This window comes from Strigops habroptila, chromosome Z (assembly GCF_004027225.2).
Source record: "Strigops habroptila isolate Jane chromosome Z, bStrHab1.2.pri, whole genome shotgun sequence".
Classification (NCBI taxonomy): domain Eukaryota; kingdom Metazoa; phylum Chordata; class Aves; order Psittaciformes; family Psittacidae; genus Strigops; species Strigops habroptila.
Genome location: NC_044302.2, coordinates 55395081 through 55411004, shown reverse-complemented (window position 1 = coordinate 55411004; position 15924 = coordinate 55395081). Strand labels below are relative to the sequence as shown.

Genomic DNA, 15924 nt, shown 5'->3' with positions numbered 1-15924 from the left:
GATTGGCTGCACCTGATGCTGAGAGTGGGGGTCAGAGAGGCATTCTTTGATAACCTGGGAGAAGGGGAAGGGATGGTGGTGTGGGGGGTGTGCCCTGAGGTCTAGTATATTCTTTGTCCTGTTTCTTCTTTAATGTCATGTTACATATTGGTGAGACCTTGTCCTTCCTCTTGCCCTGACTGTCAGGGGAAAACAAGATGCTTCTGCCCAATCACTGTCTAACTTGTGCTATTCCAGAAGTGGTGTTCTCTCTCTAAGGCCTTCTGTCATTCAAACTAGATAACAGTGCCATGGTGAGAGGATATGCCTTTACTTACTCTGCTCCTTGAAATCACTTTAGGCACTGCCCATACTTTTGTGTCTGTGGCAGCAAGTACCAGAGTCTGCTGCACATTAGAGACAAAAGCAAAGAAAAGCCAGAAGAAAAATGCACTGTAATGCAATTTAAAAAATAGAAAGTTGGTTCCCTATGTAAAAGTTTGTGTTCTTATAGTACATTTCTCACCTTGCTCAGCAACCTTCCACATGTGATTCTTTTACAGATAATGTTGGTTTTCCTTTTCCTGGACCCCCTTCTAAGGTAAGAATAGGTGGTGATATAGCAGCAGCATTCGAGAAGGCTTACAGTCACATACTGCTCTAAGAATCCTAATGCTTGGATATTGTTGCAGCAGTGAATTTGTTTTTCTAGGGATATAAGTAGTAGGTTGAAAAGAATAAGCTTAACATATTCTAGCATGGTTATTGCTTTCATCTGTGTTTTGCATGAGCTGTTCGTCATTTAATTTTGTGAACTTCTTTTTCACATATAATATATGCAAAAATCAGTATTTATCATATGCAGAATGCCTCATTGATCATCATGTTCTATAGTGACTGTATCAACATTAAGAGGAGAGATACTGCCTTGTTTACATTGTCCATTTTGAGAATCTGCTGGCTGAAACAGAAATTGAGGTTCAATTTATTTTTAGATTAGGTGCGTGCATCTAACAGGAGACTTTGCACAAGAGTTTAATTCTTTGTGTAGTGAAATTGGGAGAAGTTCTTTCATCAACTCCACAAAGAGTGAGCAAGCCCCATCTGTGATTATAATTGCCTAAGTTCTTAGGGTCCATTGATTAGAGGAGCCACCTGAGGTGTAACACATAACACCATCTCATTCAGCTGTAGCTGATCTCATCTGGAATAGGGAGTTTAATTTAGTTGTTTCACTACTCCCTGGAGAGCCTAATCATTAAGTCATTATCTCAATGCAGTCCCACATTATAGAAAAAAATATTTTTGTTTAAATAAGCAATTACATTTACTTCAGTACTGTTGAGTCCCTGTGGGTCCATGAACAACCATTCTCCTACCACAACTTTCTGAAAATCAGGTGCGCCTCTGAATCACTGGAAATTATGCAACCAAAATTGCCAAAATTATGCAACTAATGCAAAATTGCCAGAATTATGCAACCAAAATCTTACTATAGGTATTTAACTTATCAAAGAAGTAGTAACAAAAACCCCTATGTATCTGACAAAGTTGACTGATGTTTAGGACTGTGCAACAGAAGTAAATGAACCAACCTCTTCTTGTCAGTGCATTGCAGTAATACCACCCCAGTTGTTGATGAAAAGGTGAAAAAAAAAGGTGAAAAAGTTGGTCATGCTAACAGGGTGTGGTTAATCTTGCCTAACATTAATGAACTTAAATCAAAAGCCAGTCATTCAGGAAATCACAAAGGCTTGCTTTTGAGGAATTTGAAGAGAGAGAGAGAGACACATACCTGTCAACATGTCACTTCAGCCTAAAAGTGGCAGAATGACTTTCTAGCAATATGTGTTTATGTCATTCCACTCCAGAATAGGCCTAAGTGATTAGTCAAGACTGTATGCCTTACTTTTAGGTAGCCATAGTTAGGTGAGATCAGAGAGGCATGGATTTGGCAGATGGACCACTTGATGGATAAGTAATTGGCTGGATGGTCGCCCTCAGTGAGTTGCAGTCAACAGCTCTATGTCCAAGAGGAGAGACTGGTGACAAGTGGTGTTCCTCAGGGGTCAGTACTGGGACCAGTGCTTTGTCAGCGACGTGGACAGTGGGATTGAGTGTACCCTCAGCAAGTTTGCTGATGACACCAAGCTACGTGCTGCAGCTGGCACACTGGAGGGAAATGATGCCATGCAGAGGGAGCTTGGCAGGCTTGAGAGGTGGCCAATGCCAACCTCACGAAGTCCAGTAAGGCCAAGTGCAAGGTCCTGCACCTAGATTGAGGCAATCCCAAGCACAACTACAGGCTGGGTGGAGAAGGGGTTGGGAGCAGCCCTGAGGAGAAGGACTTGGTGGTCTTGGTTGGCAAAAAAACTCAACATGACCCAGCAGGGTACTCTTGCAGCCCAGACAGCCAACCATGTCGGGGGTTGTATCACAGGATATGGTTGGCCAGCAGGTCAAGGAAGGTGATTCTACTCCTCTACTCTGCTCAAATGGGACCCACCTGCAGTACTGTATCCAACTCTGAGGCAACAGCACAAAAGGGATGTGGACCTGCTTGATCAAGTCCACAGGAGGGCCATGAAGATGCTCTGAGGGCTGGGGCATCTCTCCTATGAAGACAGTCTGACAGAGTTGGGCTTGTTCAGCCTGGAGAAGAGAAGGCTCCAGGGAGACCTTAGAGCAGCTTCCAATACCTTAAGGAGGCCTACAAGAAATCTGGAGAGGGACTTTTAACAAGGGCATGTTAAAATGTGATAGGGCAAGGGGGAATGGCCTTAAGGTGACAGAAGGAATATACATTACACATTAGGAAGAAATTCTTCACTGTGAGGGTGGTGAGACACTGGCACAGGTTGCACGGAGAAGTTGTAGCTGCCCCATCCCTGGCATTGTTCAAGGCCAGGTTGGACGGGGCTTGGAGCAACCTGGTGTGATTGCAACCCCCCATGGCCGGGATTGGAACTAGATGATATCTAAGGTCACTTCCAACCCATTCTGTGATTCTATGAGATTAATTCCACCCTTTAATTTCTCTAGCAATAGCTAACTTGAATATGCTTGGTCACTCACACATTTTGCATACAACCATTAATGATTTCAGGATTGATCAGTAGTAGTTATGTTTAGGAGTCGTCATGATGGATAGAAAGAAAAGATACGAGTGAGTGTGTTGATTGCATATTTTGCAAATATTGACCTAAAATACTGTTTAAAGCTACAGTATGTTTGACATTCTGAACTTCTTTAAACTGAAATCTGAATGTTGTGTTTTCTTTAGTTTTCTCAAACAAGCTTGCTAAGTTACTTTCCTGTAGTATAAATATAGAAACAGAAAGCGAAAAAAATTAGATTAATATTACTACTTAGAGAGCTCAAAGACTTCAGTTAATATTGCCAGGTTGTCATCATTAATATCTCCGTCAGTAACTTACTGAATACCATTTGTGTAGCCTTTTTTATATGCAGAGGTTAAAATACAGTGAATTCAGATTGCAAAAAATGCATCCTGAAAAGAACAAATACAATCACAAGGTCTTATGTAGAGGATATGCAATCTATATTCACTATCAAAATGAATATTACTTTTTAGAGTTTCTGATATTTCTGAAGTACTGCATGTTTTTTATTTTACAAAAGAGATTGCCAAAATATGTGAATTGGGATTAGGAATATTTGAACTGGGACTCAAAAGAATTGTGTTGAATTGGAGAAATCTCCTGGAAAAAACAAGGTGAATTTCAGTAGCAACTAGTTCAAGGCATTATACTTCTAATAGTCAGCTGTAGAACACAGGATGGGGGGCAGGAACAGATTTTCGGAGGATGTGGTATGCCTATAATGAATCAGAACAGGAACAAGGACCAACAACCATCATGCTGGTAGAAGAAAGGGAAACATGAGGAGTGTTTCCAGCTTGTTCAGTACTCGTAAGGTCTCAGCTGGAATACTTTCACCAGTTTTTGGCACTGCACAGAAGAATGTTGGCCAACAGGAGATAATGCAGAGCAAGGCAACAGGAAAGATTATGACTTGTCAGAATAGATTGGTTAGAAAAGAAGCAGCAAAAGAGAGAAAGAAGAGAGACAGAACATAATTAATAGCTGAAGAAAGGAGGGGAATGGCCTGGTCTGAGGAACGATTCAATACTGGTGTTCCTATCCAGACCAATTTTTCAGTAATTTTTTATTTTTGTATATCTTAATGCCTGAAATACACTGGTGAGATTCCAAAGCCTTAGTGGAGAGCATGCCCAAATATGAAATTGCTTTGAAGCTGAGAGAGTGTATGACCACTGCAGAAAGATCTGCTGGATGATAGCCAAGGCAGGCTGTCCAATTAATTTACCAAGAAACTGCTGGTGTGCTTGGAGTAAAATTTACAACATCAAGGAAGGGATTTTTTTAAAGAAAGCTAGGAAAGATACTGATCCTAACCACTAGAAAAGCTATCTTTTGAGAAAAATAAAAAGTAAAAAAAGGTCAAAATGGGTTGTTTCAAAGTTCAGAACATCCAACCGTAAGTCATTTTAAAGGTTGTTTAAAGTGACTGAGAATGTGCCTCAGATTATTATTTCACCCTCAGCACCAGCCTAAGTGCTTGGTCATCACAGTTTTAATTAGGCAGGTAGGTTCTCTGTGATCACTAGAAATGCTAGTCACAATTAAATAGATGTATTATTGTAAGATATACTTACATTTCTTTTAAAAATATCTTCATACAGAACATAAGTGCACAGGACAAGGGGTAATGGGCTCAAACTTAAACAGGGGAAGTTTAGATTAGATATAAGGAAGAAGTTCTTTACAGTGAGGGTGGTGAAGCACTGGAATGGGTTGACCAGGGAGGTTGTGGATGCTCCATCCCTGGCAGTATTCAAGGCCAGGTTGGACAGAGCCTTGGACCATATGGTTTAGTGCAAGGTGTCCCTGCCCGTGTCAGGGGGGTTGGAACTAGATGATCTTAAGGTCCTTTCCAACCCTTACTATTCTATGATTCTATGTAAAATCTAAAGCCTGATCATTTTTGTTTGGAATTAGTATCAGTTTGTGTGCTTTTTGCTTCAATAACCACATGGTTTGTTGTAAGACCAAGGTTTGCTTCAAATCTTGCTTGATAGATCAGTCAGACTTGTAGACACCAAAGTTATCAGCTAATTTACGTTGCTAAATGTGTGCTAAAGTTCAATAACTGAGGCAGAAGAAACATGTTGTGTAAAAGATCTGGGGAAAAGGCAATGTAATTGAATTTAAAAACTGCTTTAATATATATCTGTATATTCAAGATGGCTTGAGAGTAATGTAGTAGAAAGAAAATTTCTTACTAAGATTTCCTGTACTACATTTGTTTGATGCATTGTGTGTGTACTTGCAAGCATACACAAGGGAGAGGTTGGGAGTGTTTTGTTCTTGTATAGTGCATCTGTTTTGTAAAATACGTTTAGTTATTTTCCTGACACATTTAATGTTCCTTTTGATATTGTGGTTTCTAGAGTTGGGCAGGAGGTGGAATTATCTCAAGACTCAAATCGTACACCTTTCCAAAGGCTGGCAGCAAAAAGGTGCCTCATATAGTCTTCTCAGGTTTTTGAATGAGTTAAAAGGACTTATATTTGACTAATTTCGCTCTTTTCTTTACTCACCCTCACTTGGCTTGCTGTTAATAAATGTGTATTTTGGCTACTAACAATCAGATTGTGAAGATTTTTTAAGCTTTCTGCTTCTTTCCTAATCATCTGCATAAGTATGGCCTTGACTTTATAACTAAAACAATAGTTTTAAAGAAGTTTTTAAAATTGTGGGAATATTTTTAATTAATTTCTCATATCCCCAAATTTTATTGCAGATCTCAAAATGTCTGCAAACAAAATGTGATAAAATGCTTTTCAAAAAACTAGTCTCTTACAGCAGAACAAAATGATACTTCTACTCTGAACTATCATTCCTAATCAGAAGATTGGCTTGGTTACAGAATGATGCTGAGCACATTTGGGGAGTAATTTGTTGTTGTTAATAACAACCACAAAATATATTCTTACAGAACCAGTGTGCACAAATCTTGTTATGCATTCATGTTAATTACATTTGCACAAGTATAAGATGTCACAAGACCGAGCAGAATGGGGAAGGTGGTATTGGAGAGTCAAGGGGAATCTAGCCCCGTACTAATGAAAATGCTGTTGCATGGCAAGAAAATTGTGTTTTCCAGTAATTGATGTAGTTGTGAAGCATGCAGTTATGAGCATTGTTTGCATGCTGAGAATAACATGTGTGCCCCTGTTCCACCCATGAGTCTTTTCTTATTTATTTATTTATTTATTACCAGTTGCTCTATAACAAAAATGAGCAGGCATAAAAACCCATATACCACCCATTAATCCTGACATGCAGAGTCTACTTTAGACCTGGCTAATTAGGCAGTTACTTCTCTTACACAAAAAACTTTCAGACACTAAAATGGAAAATTTACACTTGGAATAGTTTTGGAAATTACATTTAAAAAAAACCCACAAACTGATTATTTGTATACAATTTTAGTACTCAGACCAAAAATTTTCAATCTGTTTTACTCATTGATGTAAAATTGGCAATTTAAAAGACCTTTTGCCACCTAGTGGTGACTTACGTTTTCATAGCAAATGCTCATTGGGGCTTTGGCTAATAAGGTTTTTATCATGCAGTATTTTGCTATTCAGGTTGGTTTAGCAAAATAAGAGACTACGTTTGTGTGCTTGCAAATCAGAATTATTAACCTGAAAAGAACTTGCACTTGCTGTACTGATCGACTTTGTAAGTATATTCTTTGCTATAAAATTATAATCTGTATTATAAAAATTTGGCTTAGAGTAGTTAGACCCATTTCATTCATATTTTAAAACAAACATAGGAGGGTCTTGTTCCCATTGCATCAACCGGATTCTATCAAACCTGCTCAATGGTTATACTGCTAAGGACTTATCCATGCATAGAAAATGGTACTCCTTTTACTAGAAAGGTATCTTTGAGTCTATGCAAAGTCTCTGTTTCCTGCTTTCCTCTCATTGTGGATGTGGCTACATTTCTATAAAAGTGCCACACTAGTACAGCTACTCCCTAATAAGGGGAAGAATGGCACATTTACATTAGCTTAACTAGTTTGGATTAGCTTACCTGAGAAGTTTAACCAGTGAAAATCAAACCCTAGCAGAAGGAAAAAAAAAATTGATGTGCAAACAAGACTGGCTCACAACAGCTTTCTAGTTTGAGAGCATAAACTGACCGCCTGCCCCATAGTTTAGAAATGTCCATACCACAAGGTGTCAAATACTGTGCCATTTGAAATCTTGAGCTTACCGTTTTCAAAGGCCTTTCCCAAAGTGCTTGTATCTCATTTCTTGTAAGTTTGGGTTACAATGAGGGAGAGTGGTACACAATCTTTCTAGTCATCTAAAACTGATGAAGATCTGCTGAAGTTGTACCCTTCTGTGGGATGAATTTATATTCCTTGTTATGTAACAACAACTACACAAGCTCCATCCAGCACTTGACTGTTTATGGAAAGGAAGAAAACAGCTGCATGCTTCATTGGTTAGCTTGGAGCTACAGCTACACCTACAACTGAGTGACTTTACCTAACTGTGGCTACAGAAAAGGTTTCAGTGTTTCTAGAGACAGGCGTGCTGTGGGACATGTAATGGTTTTAGGTTCAGATATTCCCATCACAGTTTTTGGTGTACAATTGAGGAACTCCCCACAATGAACAGAGGACAATTGATAGTGCTGTCAACCCTTTCAAAAAGCAAAGGAGTCCCAGAGCAATGCAGGATCTTCTAGATGTCATTTCCTGAAGGCTTTGCATTTCTATCAGAAAGATTATTTTAAGGATAAAGTATGCAAAAGCATCCTTTGAAAGCATGATCCTATCATCCCTCAGTATTTCAGAACTTTCCTTGAGTATCCTGGAATCTGGCACAGAAGACTCAGCATCTCAGTCGCATCCTTACATAGTCATATGTTTATCCTTTTATTCCCACTCTACTCTTGGGCACTGTGGCCAAGAAATGTTAACCAGAGGCTTCCCTAAAATCCATGCAATGTGGCAAATTGCACCTGCTTTCTTTGTACTTGTATTTGTCTAGCAACAGGTGTTTATGTCAGTCCATATTGTTTTATATCAAATCAGTTAATTGGTTCCAATTACCTTTTGGGATACAAAATTATCTCCCTTTTAAAGTGTAAGTATAGTTAACAGAGGAAGCAAGAACACATCCAGGAAGCTATCAAATGAAACTATAATCTGTTCTCAGGAATAATAAATGGGTCATAGTAACTAGCAGTAAGATTAAAAACCCTAAGTATTCTTAATGTGTTCTGAAGCAATAAAGGATATATGAAATCACTGTGGTCTCAGTGAGTATAATTCCATCTGATTTGGTTTTGCTTTGCAAAAGATGATTAATATTTTTTTATCAAACATAAGCATTTTCCTATACACCCTGGCACAGTGTAGAGAAAGACTGTCCTAAGTGTTCACAGTGAAACTGCCAGCCTATCGCTTGAGAGGTTTAGGATTGAGTTCCAATTTTAGTGGGGTTTGAGGAGTTAGCGAATGGCCTGTGTGTGAAATAGAGTGATACAGGTCGTGGAAATACAGTTCTTAACTTGCAGACCTGGCCAGGTGTACCAGGCTAGAAAAACGAAACTAGAGCTGAAGATCTTTTTTATACCATTCGTTTGCCTCCTCGTTCTTGAGACTGGCAGGTCAGTTTGGTCCCTCCCTCACCTGTCTCAGAACCGTCTCAGGGCTCTTGTGGCTTCCCCTGGCAGCAAATGGCCTTTCAACACTGTTCCACAAGAGTGAGCAATGGAAATCGGAAACGTTATCCATACCATCCCTGATGCCACCATGCTCATCCCACTAGACAAGAATCTTGCTGCATGTTGGCCTCCAATTTGGGGTTTGCTCTTTTATTAATACTACATTATCTATGTAATATTACTTTTTCTGCTTCATCCAACAAGTGGGCAGAACACTTCCTTATGATTTAAAAGGTCTATACCATCCAAGTCAGGCATTTTTCCTACAAGTTGCAGTTCCCAGGTGATAGAACTTCTCTCGCACACAATAATTCACTCCTGGACATTTCTCAAGCTCTGTTTCTCTTTACTTGAAAACCACAACTGTTTCAGGCAGGAACTTATGCCACTGAAAGCTTCAGTTATTAAAAAGAAGAATTGCATACTCAAATAGTATTTTACAAGTACAATATGCCTTTGTTTCCTATTCGAGCCAAGCAAACTCGTGTTGATGTTTGAATTTCTGGTACCGAAACACTCTCTTATGAGGGTGAGGTCACTCATAGCTAGAGTAAAATTTTTACACTGCGAAAGAAAGGGACTAAACTGCAGAAATAAGGTCTGTAATTCCCTGTTCCTGACAGTTCATAGACAGAAGAGAGAAGATTATAAGTTTCTCTCATCTATACTTTATAGTGCCAGACTCATCCTTCAGCCAAGGAGCTTGAAAACATGCTGTGTTTCTGTTGGGATGGTTTGTGTGCTCCATAGTGTTCCTCTGATGAAGAGTAAAGAAATAGGGATTGTATTTGAAACAGATGCTCAAGTATAGTAAGAATTAGGTCATTTTCTACCTCCTTAGAGGAGACTGACTGGTCTAGTATCATGAAATAATGACTTTTTACCCCTGTTTCTTCCAAGTGGAGTCACTCTGTAGCATCCACAAGATAAACAGGGAAGTTTTGTTTTTTTGAATTTGTGCTAGCAATTTCTCTATGGCTTAGATATGGACAGAGGTAACTTGAAGAGGGAGGAAGGACAGATTAAAGAAAAATTCCTATGACTAATTGTGTTACAGGGCAGATGTAATAAAAGCATGTAAATTTAATATCTGCAGAATAAGATTTGTGCATGACCCATTCTCTCAGATAGAATGCTCTAAAATATTTGCAATGCCTTTTCATGCTTTAGCAGTGTATATTTTATTTGGCCTGCATATTTACTCAAGCAATAACCTTCAGAATGAAATAACTTTGTTGGATCACTTTCTCATTTTCCGATTCTCACCTGTGTGGTTCTTGCGATCATTGTGCCATAATCTTTGTGGAAAAATGCTTTTAACTTACCACTTCATTGCTAAACATAAAACCTCTGTTGGTGTGCTACAGCTTCAACCAACTATTGGCCACCCACCTGATGAAGCACCTTTTAATCCTTACGTGCTGCAAAGGAAAAGAGGTCTTACAGGAGCGGAAAAAGGTAGGCAATTTGTGTCATTAATGCAATTTTCTACATTATGCCAAAGATCTCCGATTAACCATATTTCATTTTTCTTGCATGTATGTCATACCATGTTGTATATTGGTGCAGCCACTATCATAGCTCAAGCCTGAAAGCTGAAATTGCCGCATGTCACCATCTATAATAAAAGTCATCTGGCAGAAATCCTTTTTCCATGTTGAAGTGAAAGATTATTACTTCCTTGACTCTAAAAGCTGCATCTTTCCACTTCATAGAAGGAATTGTGCCCTGTTGCATCCACAGTTCAAAGTTGATGCTCATGCTTTCTGTAAAATGCAATTAATGATGGTGCTAAGAACGAACTACATATAAGGCAGCATTCTGAGTGGAGAATTGTCTGAGGTAACTAATGGGAAATACTAAGGAAAAGGGCCAGCCTTTAACCCTGCTCCTGTCAAGGAACCTCCTGGTTTCGCATTATTCAAATGCTCAGTAGTTAGGGCATGCCACCAGGTGGAGGTCACTCTCTTTTGGGGTTTTCTGAAGTGCCTGTAGCTGGACTGCAAGTGGTTTCTTCATAATGCCCTTGTAAGTCAAACACGCTGATGATCCTGAACATGAGAAGGGTGAATATATAAAAGCTGTGGCAGCAAAAATGTCTTAGTTAATGTCTGATTTTTTCATTGATTGATCTGCAGGTGATCAGAGAGATGCCTTACCCATGGATACTGAGGTTTATGAAAGTCCATATGCTGATCCAGATGAAATGAAACCAAAAAATGTCACTCTTGACAGGCAGTTGTTAACCTTGGAGGAAGGAGAACTTGGCTCAGGCAACTTTGGTACTGTAAAGAAAGGGTTCTATAAGATGAAAAAGTAAGTGTTTTCTTCTGTTTTCATGGAGTCTAATATGTAAGAGCTCTAGCCGTTATTTTTTCAGAGCAGCAATAATCTTTGCATGTCATTTGGGATGACAGAGTGCACCTACGTAATTTTGGATAACATTCACCAGTTTCTCTTTGTACATATACTCATACACTCATTTTCACAGAATCACAGAATTGTGAGAGTTGGAAGGGACCTCTGGAGATCTAGTCAAATCCCCCTCTGTCTTGTTTGCAGACACCTCTGCTTACAGCATAGCCATTATTTCTGTGTCTGTCTTCTTCTATAGATTTCACATGTCTGTGAAGTGAGGAGGTACTCCTTGAGGCTATTTTCTATCCTGTTAGGGGTAGCAGAGTGGGAAGTCCACTGCCTTCCTCCGTAGTTTGTATGGGCAGTTGTGCTACTCAGTATGTCCCATCTGCACAACTGCTCTTTGAGAAATAGTGTAGAGTGCCATGGACAGCTTACCTGTAGCACAGAGATTTTCACCTAAAATAATTAGGATAAATACTTATTTCATGAAGCTGGAATGTTGATTTTCAGGAAGACAGAACATGTTATGACCTCTTTATCATGTTTTTGCAGTTGGAACAGACATTGTTTGTACTGGGAGAATTGGAAACACCTTACTGTTAATGCATTTTCATAGTAAGATGTTATCTTACTATGTGCATGAGCTGATTATGTATACAATTTCAGCACTTGAAGCTGCAAGCATATCTTTAACCAAGGTTTTCAGAGCCAGAAAGGACTCTTCTTTTTCCAGTGCATCTAAGGGGATTTGAAGAGCTCTGGTCCCAGCTTGTGTATTTGCTAATCTTCTTTCACACTTGAGCTCTGTCAATCTCATCAGTCATTCTTTTATTTGGTCGTATGAGCTGAAGGTTGCAGGGGTAGGTCTAGTTTCTCAGGTTTTCAGTGCACTGCCTTAGGGCCTTTCAGTGCTGCATGTTTTAGTGTCACCCCCAAAATACCTCAGTGCTTACAAAGGCCTTTAAAACTTTTCTTGCCAGAAAAGCTTTATGGCATTCTTGCCATAACGGGCAAGAAAATTTTGTCCACTACGTTTGTTTTCAGGCCTGTTAAGACATTTTAATGACTATTTGTAATTTTCTCAGATTCTTTCAACTCTCTGTTTTGCTTAGCTGCCTTCTGAACTTTTGATGCGCATTTTGTTACAGTTGGTTTTCTTTCCCTTCTGAATGTCAATTCTGTCTTTTGTCACAGTTTATACAGTGTGCACATAAGCATCAGATGAAGATTGTGTGCATTTGCACACAAATTTTTCAGCAGCTAATCCCAGAACTGGATTCTTTTTTGTAGGGGTGCCAAGCCAGTGGCTGTGAAAATTCTTAAGAATGAGAGTAATGATCCAGCCATAAAGGATGAATTACTGAGAGAAGCAAATGTAATGCAGCAACTGGATAACCCATATATTGTCCGAATGATAGGCATATGTGAAGCTGAGGCCTGGATGTTAGTAATGGAAATGGCTGAACTTGGGCCATTGAACAAATTTTTGCAAAAAAATAGGTATGTCTCGATTCTATTCTATTTCTGTTTATCCAAAGGGTAAAAAAGATACAGGTCCTTTTGTTTTGTTTTGTTTTTTCTTTAAGGGCAATTTTAAATTCACATGTTGTTAATGTAATAATTAATGATTGTAGTTATTGTTTACTGGAACATGATTATTTTGTACATGTCTTCTAACTGTCAAATATTTCAGGTAAAACTTTTGAATAAATGAAAGAATTTTCATGTCATCATTTATTGATAGAATAACACATCCTCTTGGTCACGGTATTCTTCTGCTGCCTGTTTTAATTAAAGCTTAGCTAAATATAAGTGAATCAGATTCCTATATGATGTGGGGAAGTTTATAGTAAAGATTTACATTTGAACTCCATGAAGAGTCATGAAAATGAACTCCTGACCTCTTAAAATTCAATTCTGATTTCAGACACGTCACAGAGAAGAATATAACAGAGCTGGTACATCAGGTTTCCATGGGGATGAAATACCTGGAGGAGAGTAACTTTGTTCATAGGGATCTGGCTGCAAGGAATGTGCTATTAGTCACCCAACATTATGCCAAAATTAGTGATTTCGGACTTTCTAAAGCTCTTAGTGCTGATGAAAATTATTATAAGGTAAGGTTTGCACAAGACATGAAACCTGTATAGTAGCATAGCTCAATAAGGTTGCAGTTGTTTTTAAAAGTTGAAAATTAGAAAGAATATGTATCATCCGTTATTTTATAGCTTGATAGTAGGTCACTGATTTTCAAAATGTGTATGGAAATGTGTATGGAGGAAAAAGCCTATCCCTTCTTTTATTTGCTTACTTCTTTCAATTACTTCTGGTAAACTTGTCAGTAGAAGGTTGAAATTTATGGTAGAAATGAGATACCTCCATATATAAAAGGGGGGAAATGTCTTTGTTGCAGATAGGAACTTCTGAGCACGTGATTTTCACCATGTATGACAGTTTAGGCTAGCACACTGTATTGTCGACTAATAAGTGAATTTGGGGAAGTTTCTGAAAGAACTCCACGGTAAATAATCATTTGATTTAAGCAGAATATGTTTAGCTTGGTTTTCAATTCATTGGATCTCTGTACAGCTAAAGGGTCTTAAATAACTGACACATATAATAAGGTGCAAACATCTGTGGGAGACAAAGGCTCTAATCATGTCTGCATCTTTTTTTCTGATATATTGCTCTTGCAGTTCAAATTATTTCTTCCTTCTGCACATTCCCTTTCATCAGCTGTTTAAAACTAATAAGCTAGACTGTGAAACCCTGCAGAGGAGGAGTGGGCATATACTCCCTTATGATGACCTTCTTGTGGGAATAGTATCTGCTGCCAGAAAAAGCAGTAACATCTTAGATCACTGCCACTAGCCTAGCCAGAGCTGCCTGTCAAAGGTTTGAGAATCAGCATCAAAGGCCCATTCCCTTTACAACTCCACAAAGTGCAGTGGGGTTCTTTCACTAGATCTAGCTCTGTGCTGGGATAGCTTAATGCTCACATTGTCATAACACAGTGTTATGACATAATTTAATCAAACTGAAGTCTGCCATAAGGTGATCAGTGTGCTTTGAAACGAAGCATCAACTTCAAGTAATAACACTCAGTGTAGCTGGTTGTGTATCTTTTACCCTCTGTGGAGACCCTAGATGAAAAACCTTACTTTTAAAGGGAAACTTTAAATTAAATACCACTATAAACATGACTCCAGGTCATTTAGCTAAGCTTTGCTTTACCACAGATTTCATTTCAGTGCATTATTTTGAAAGTAGATTAGGAGCAAATCTGTAACACTTTTAAAGAAGCTGCTACCCATTCTTTCTAATGCAAACTGCATCAGAAGTGTTATGGTACAAATGTGTGCATATGAATACTGATCTTGTTTATTACTGTATCTAGCCTGCTTTTTTTCCTTTTTTTTTATGATGTATTTTAGGCACAAAGTCATGGAAAATGGCCAGTCAAGTGGTATGCTCCAGAATGCATGAATTTCTACAAATTTTCTAGCAAAAGTGATGTGTGGAGCTTTGGGGTTTTAATGTGGGAAGCTTTCTCTTATGGACAAAAACCATATAAGGTGAGTAGTTCTATCTGGCAATTTTTTTCTCTAAAAATGCAGAGCAAATTTAAAAAAGAACCAATGCCTTCTCCTACCTAAAAAGGGTTATTACAGGCCAAGGCAGGCCTTAGCACCACATCTGTTGCAACAAATGAGTTAAAGGATAGCCCTAAAACCAACTCCAGGCCTCTGATTGTTTTATACTACCTTGTGTGCTGCGATCATTTGCAAGTTGGATGACTGTTCTGGTCACCCTGATTCCAGGGAATGAAAGGTGGTGAAGTAGCGCAGATGATTGAAAGAGGAGAACGAATGGAACGTCCAGAAGTCTGTCCAACAGAAGTCTATGATCTAATGAAATTGTGTTGGACGTACAAGTGAGTATGATGTGATGCTCTCTCTTTTAGTACAAGTATATTTTAGTCTACTTACTTAATAGCCGGGAGGGAGAGGAGGAAGGGGGAAAGGTATTTCAAAATATGTTGTTTCAGCTTGTGTTTAGCTTACAACCAACCTCCAAACTAAGGAGTTAGTTGCACTAACTAAAGTGAAAATTATATGAGTTATTGAGTGTACTACGAGAAGCTGATTTTGCACAGCTGATTTTGCTGTATGTAAACATACAAAATACAGGTATAAAAAAACATAAGTATTTTGAAGAGAAAGTCTGAAATTAAGCAAATATTTTTGTTTCGTTTTGGATTGTATTTTGTTTAATTTTCATTTCCAAGACTTTACTGAAATTTCAAAGTCATATTGCCAAATTATTCATTCCATTCCTCAATAATTAATTGTTTTGACCTATTTTTCTCTTCTCTCATTTCTGAATATATTCAAGATTGGGTCCCATTGGCTTCCTTTTAGTAAGAGGCAAAACATCTTTTCAGATCACACATAGTATGTCAGAAACATTTTTTCTGATCAATAACAATCCAGAAGTTAGAATTATGAAATATAGAGAAGAAAGAAAAGAAAGCCTACCTGATCTCTTCTTTAATTAGCATATTGCAAAAATCTACAAAAAATGTTTTAAGATTTTTCATTTTAAACTATTTTGTTTACTTTTAGCTGTAGGAAGGTCTCCATAAAGCATCCAAAGTCTACTGTAATGTCATTTATTCTTCACCCTCTGGAAAATATGTGTGCCTAGCAAAGGTCTCTGTATTCTTTATGAGGAGCTGTGGTACTTCACTTTTAGGTACCTTGCTTCTTTGTTAGTTTTATTACAC

General features: G+C 38.4%; 1 protein-coding gene across 3 annotated transcripts in view; it reads left to right on the top strand.

Moving 5' to 3' along the window:
- SYK (spleen associated tyrosine kinase) overlaps positions 1-15924 on the top strand; it is a 48684-nt gene that overhangs the window by 29830 nt on the left and 2930 nt on the right. For 2 of the 3 annotated variants that reach the window (XM_030470207.1, XM_030470208.1), the window contains exons 6-13: positions 543-580; positions 5474-5542; positions 10145-10235; positions 10916-11093; positions 12429-12638; positions 13066-13255; positions 14573-14713; positions 14960-15072. In XM_030470207.1, coding sequence (XP_030326067.1) covers positions 543-580; positions 5474-5542; positions 10145-10235; positions 10916-11093; positions 12429-12638; positions 13066-13255; positions 14573-14713; positions 14960-15072 — 1030 coding nt within the window. The remainder of the gene's footprint in view (positions 1-542; positions 581-5473; positions 5543-10144; positions 10236-10915; positions 11094-12428; positions 12639-13065; positions 13256-14572; positions 14714-14959; positions 15073-15924) is intronic. The other variant, XM_030470209.1, reaches the window with a different exon arrangement.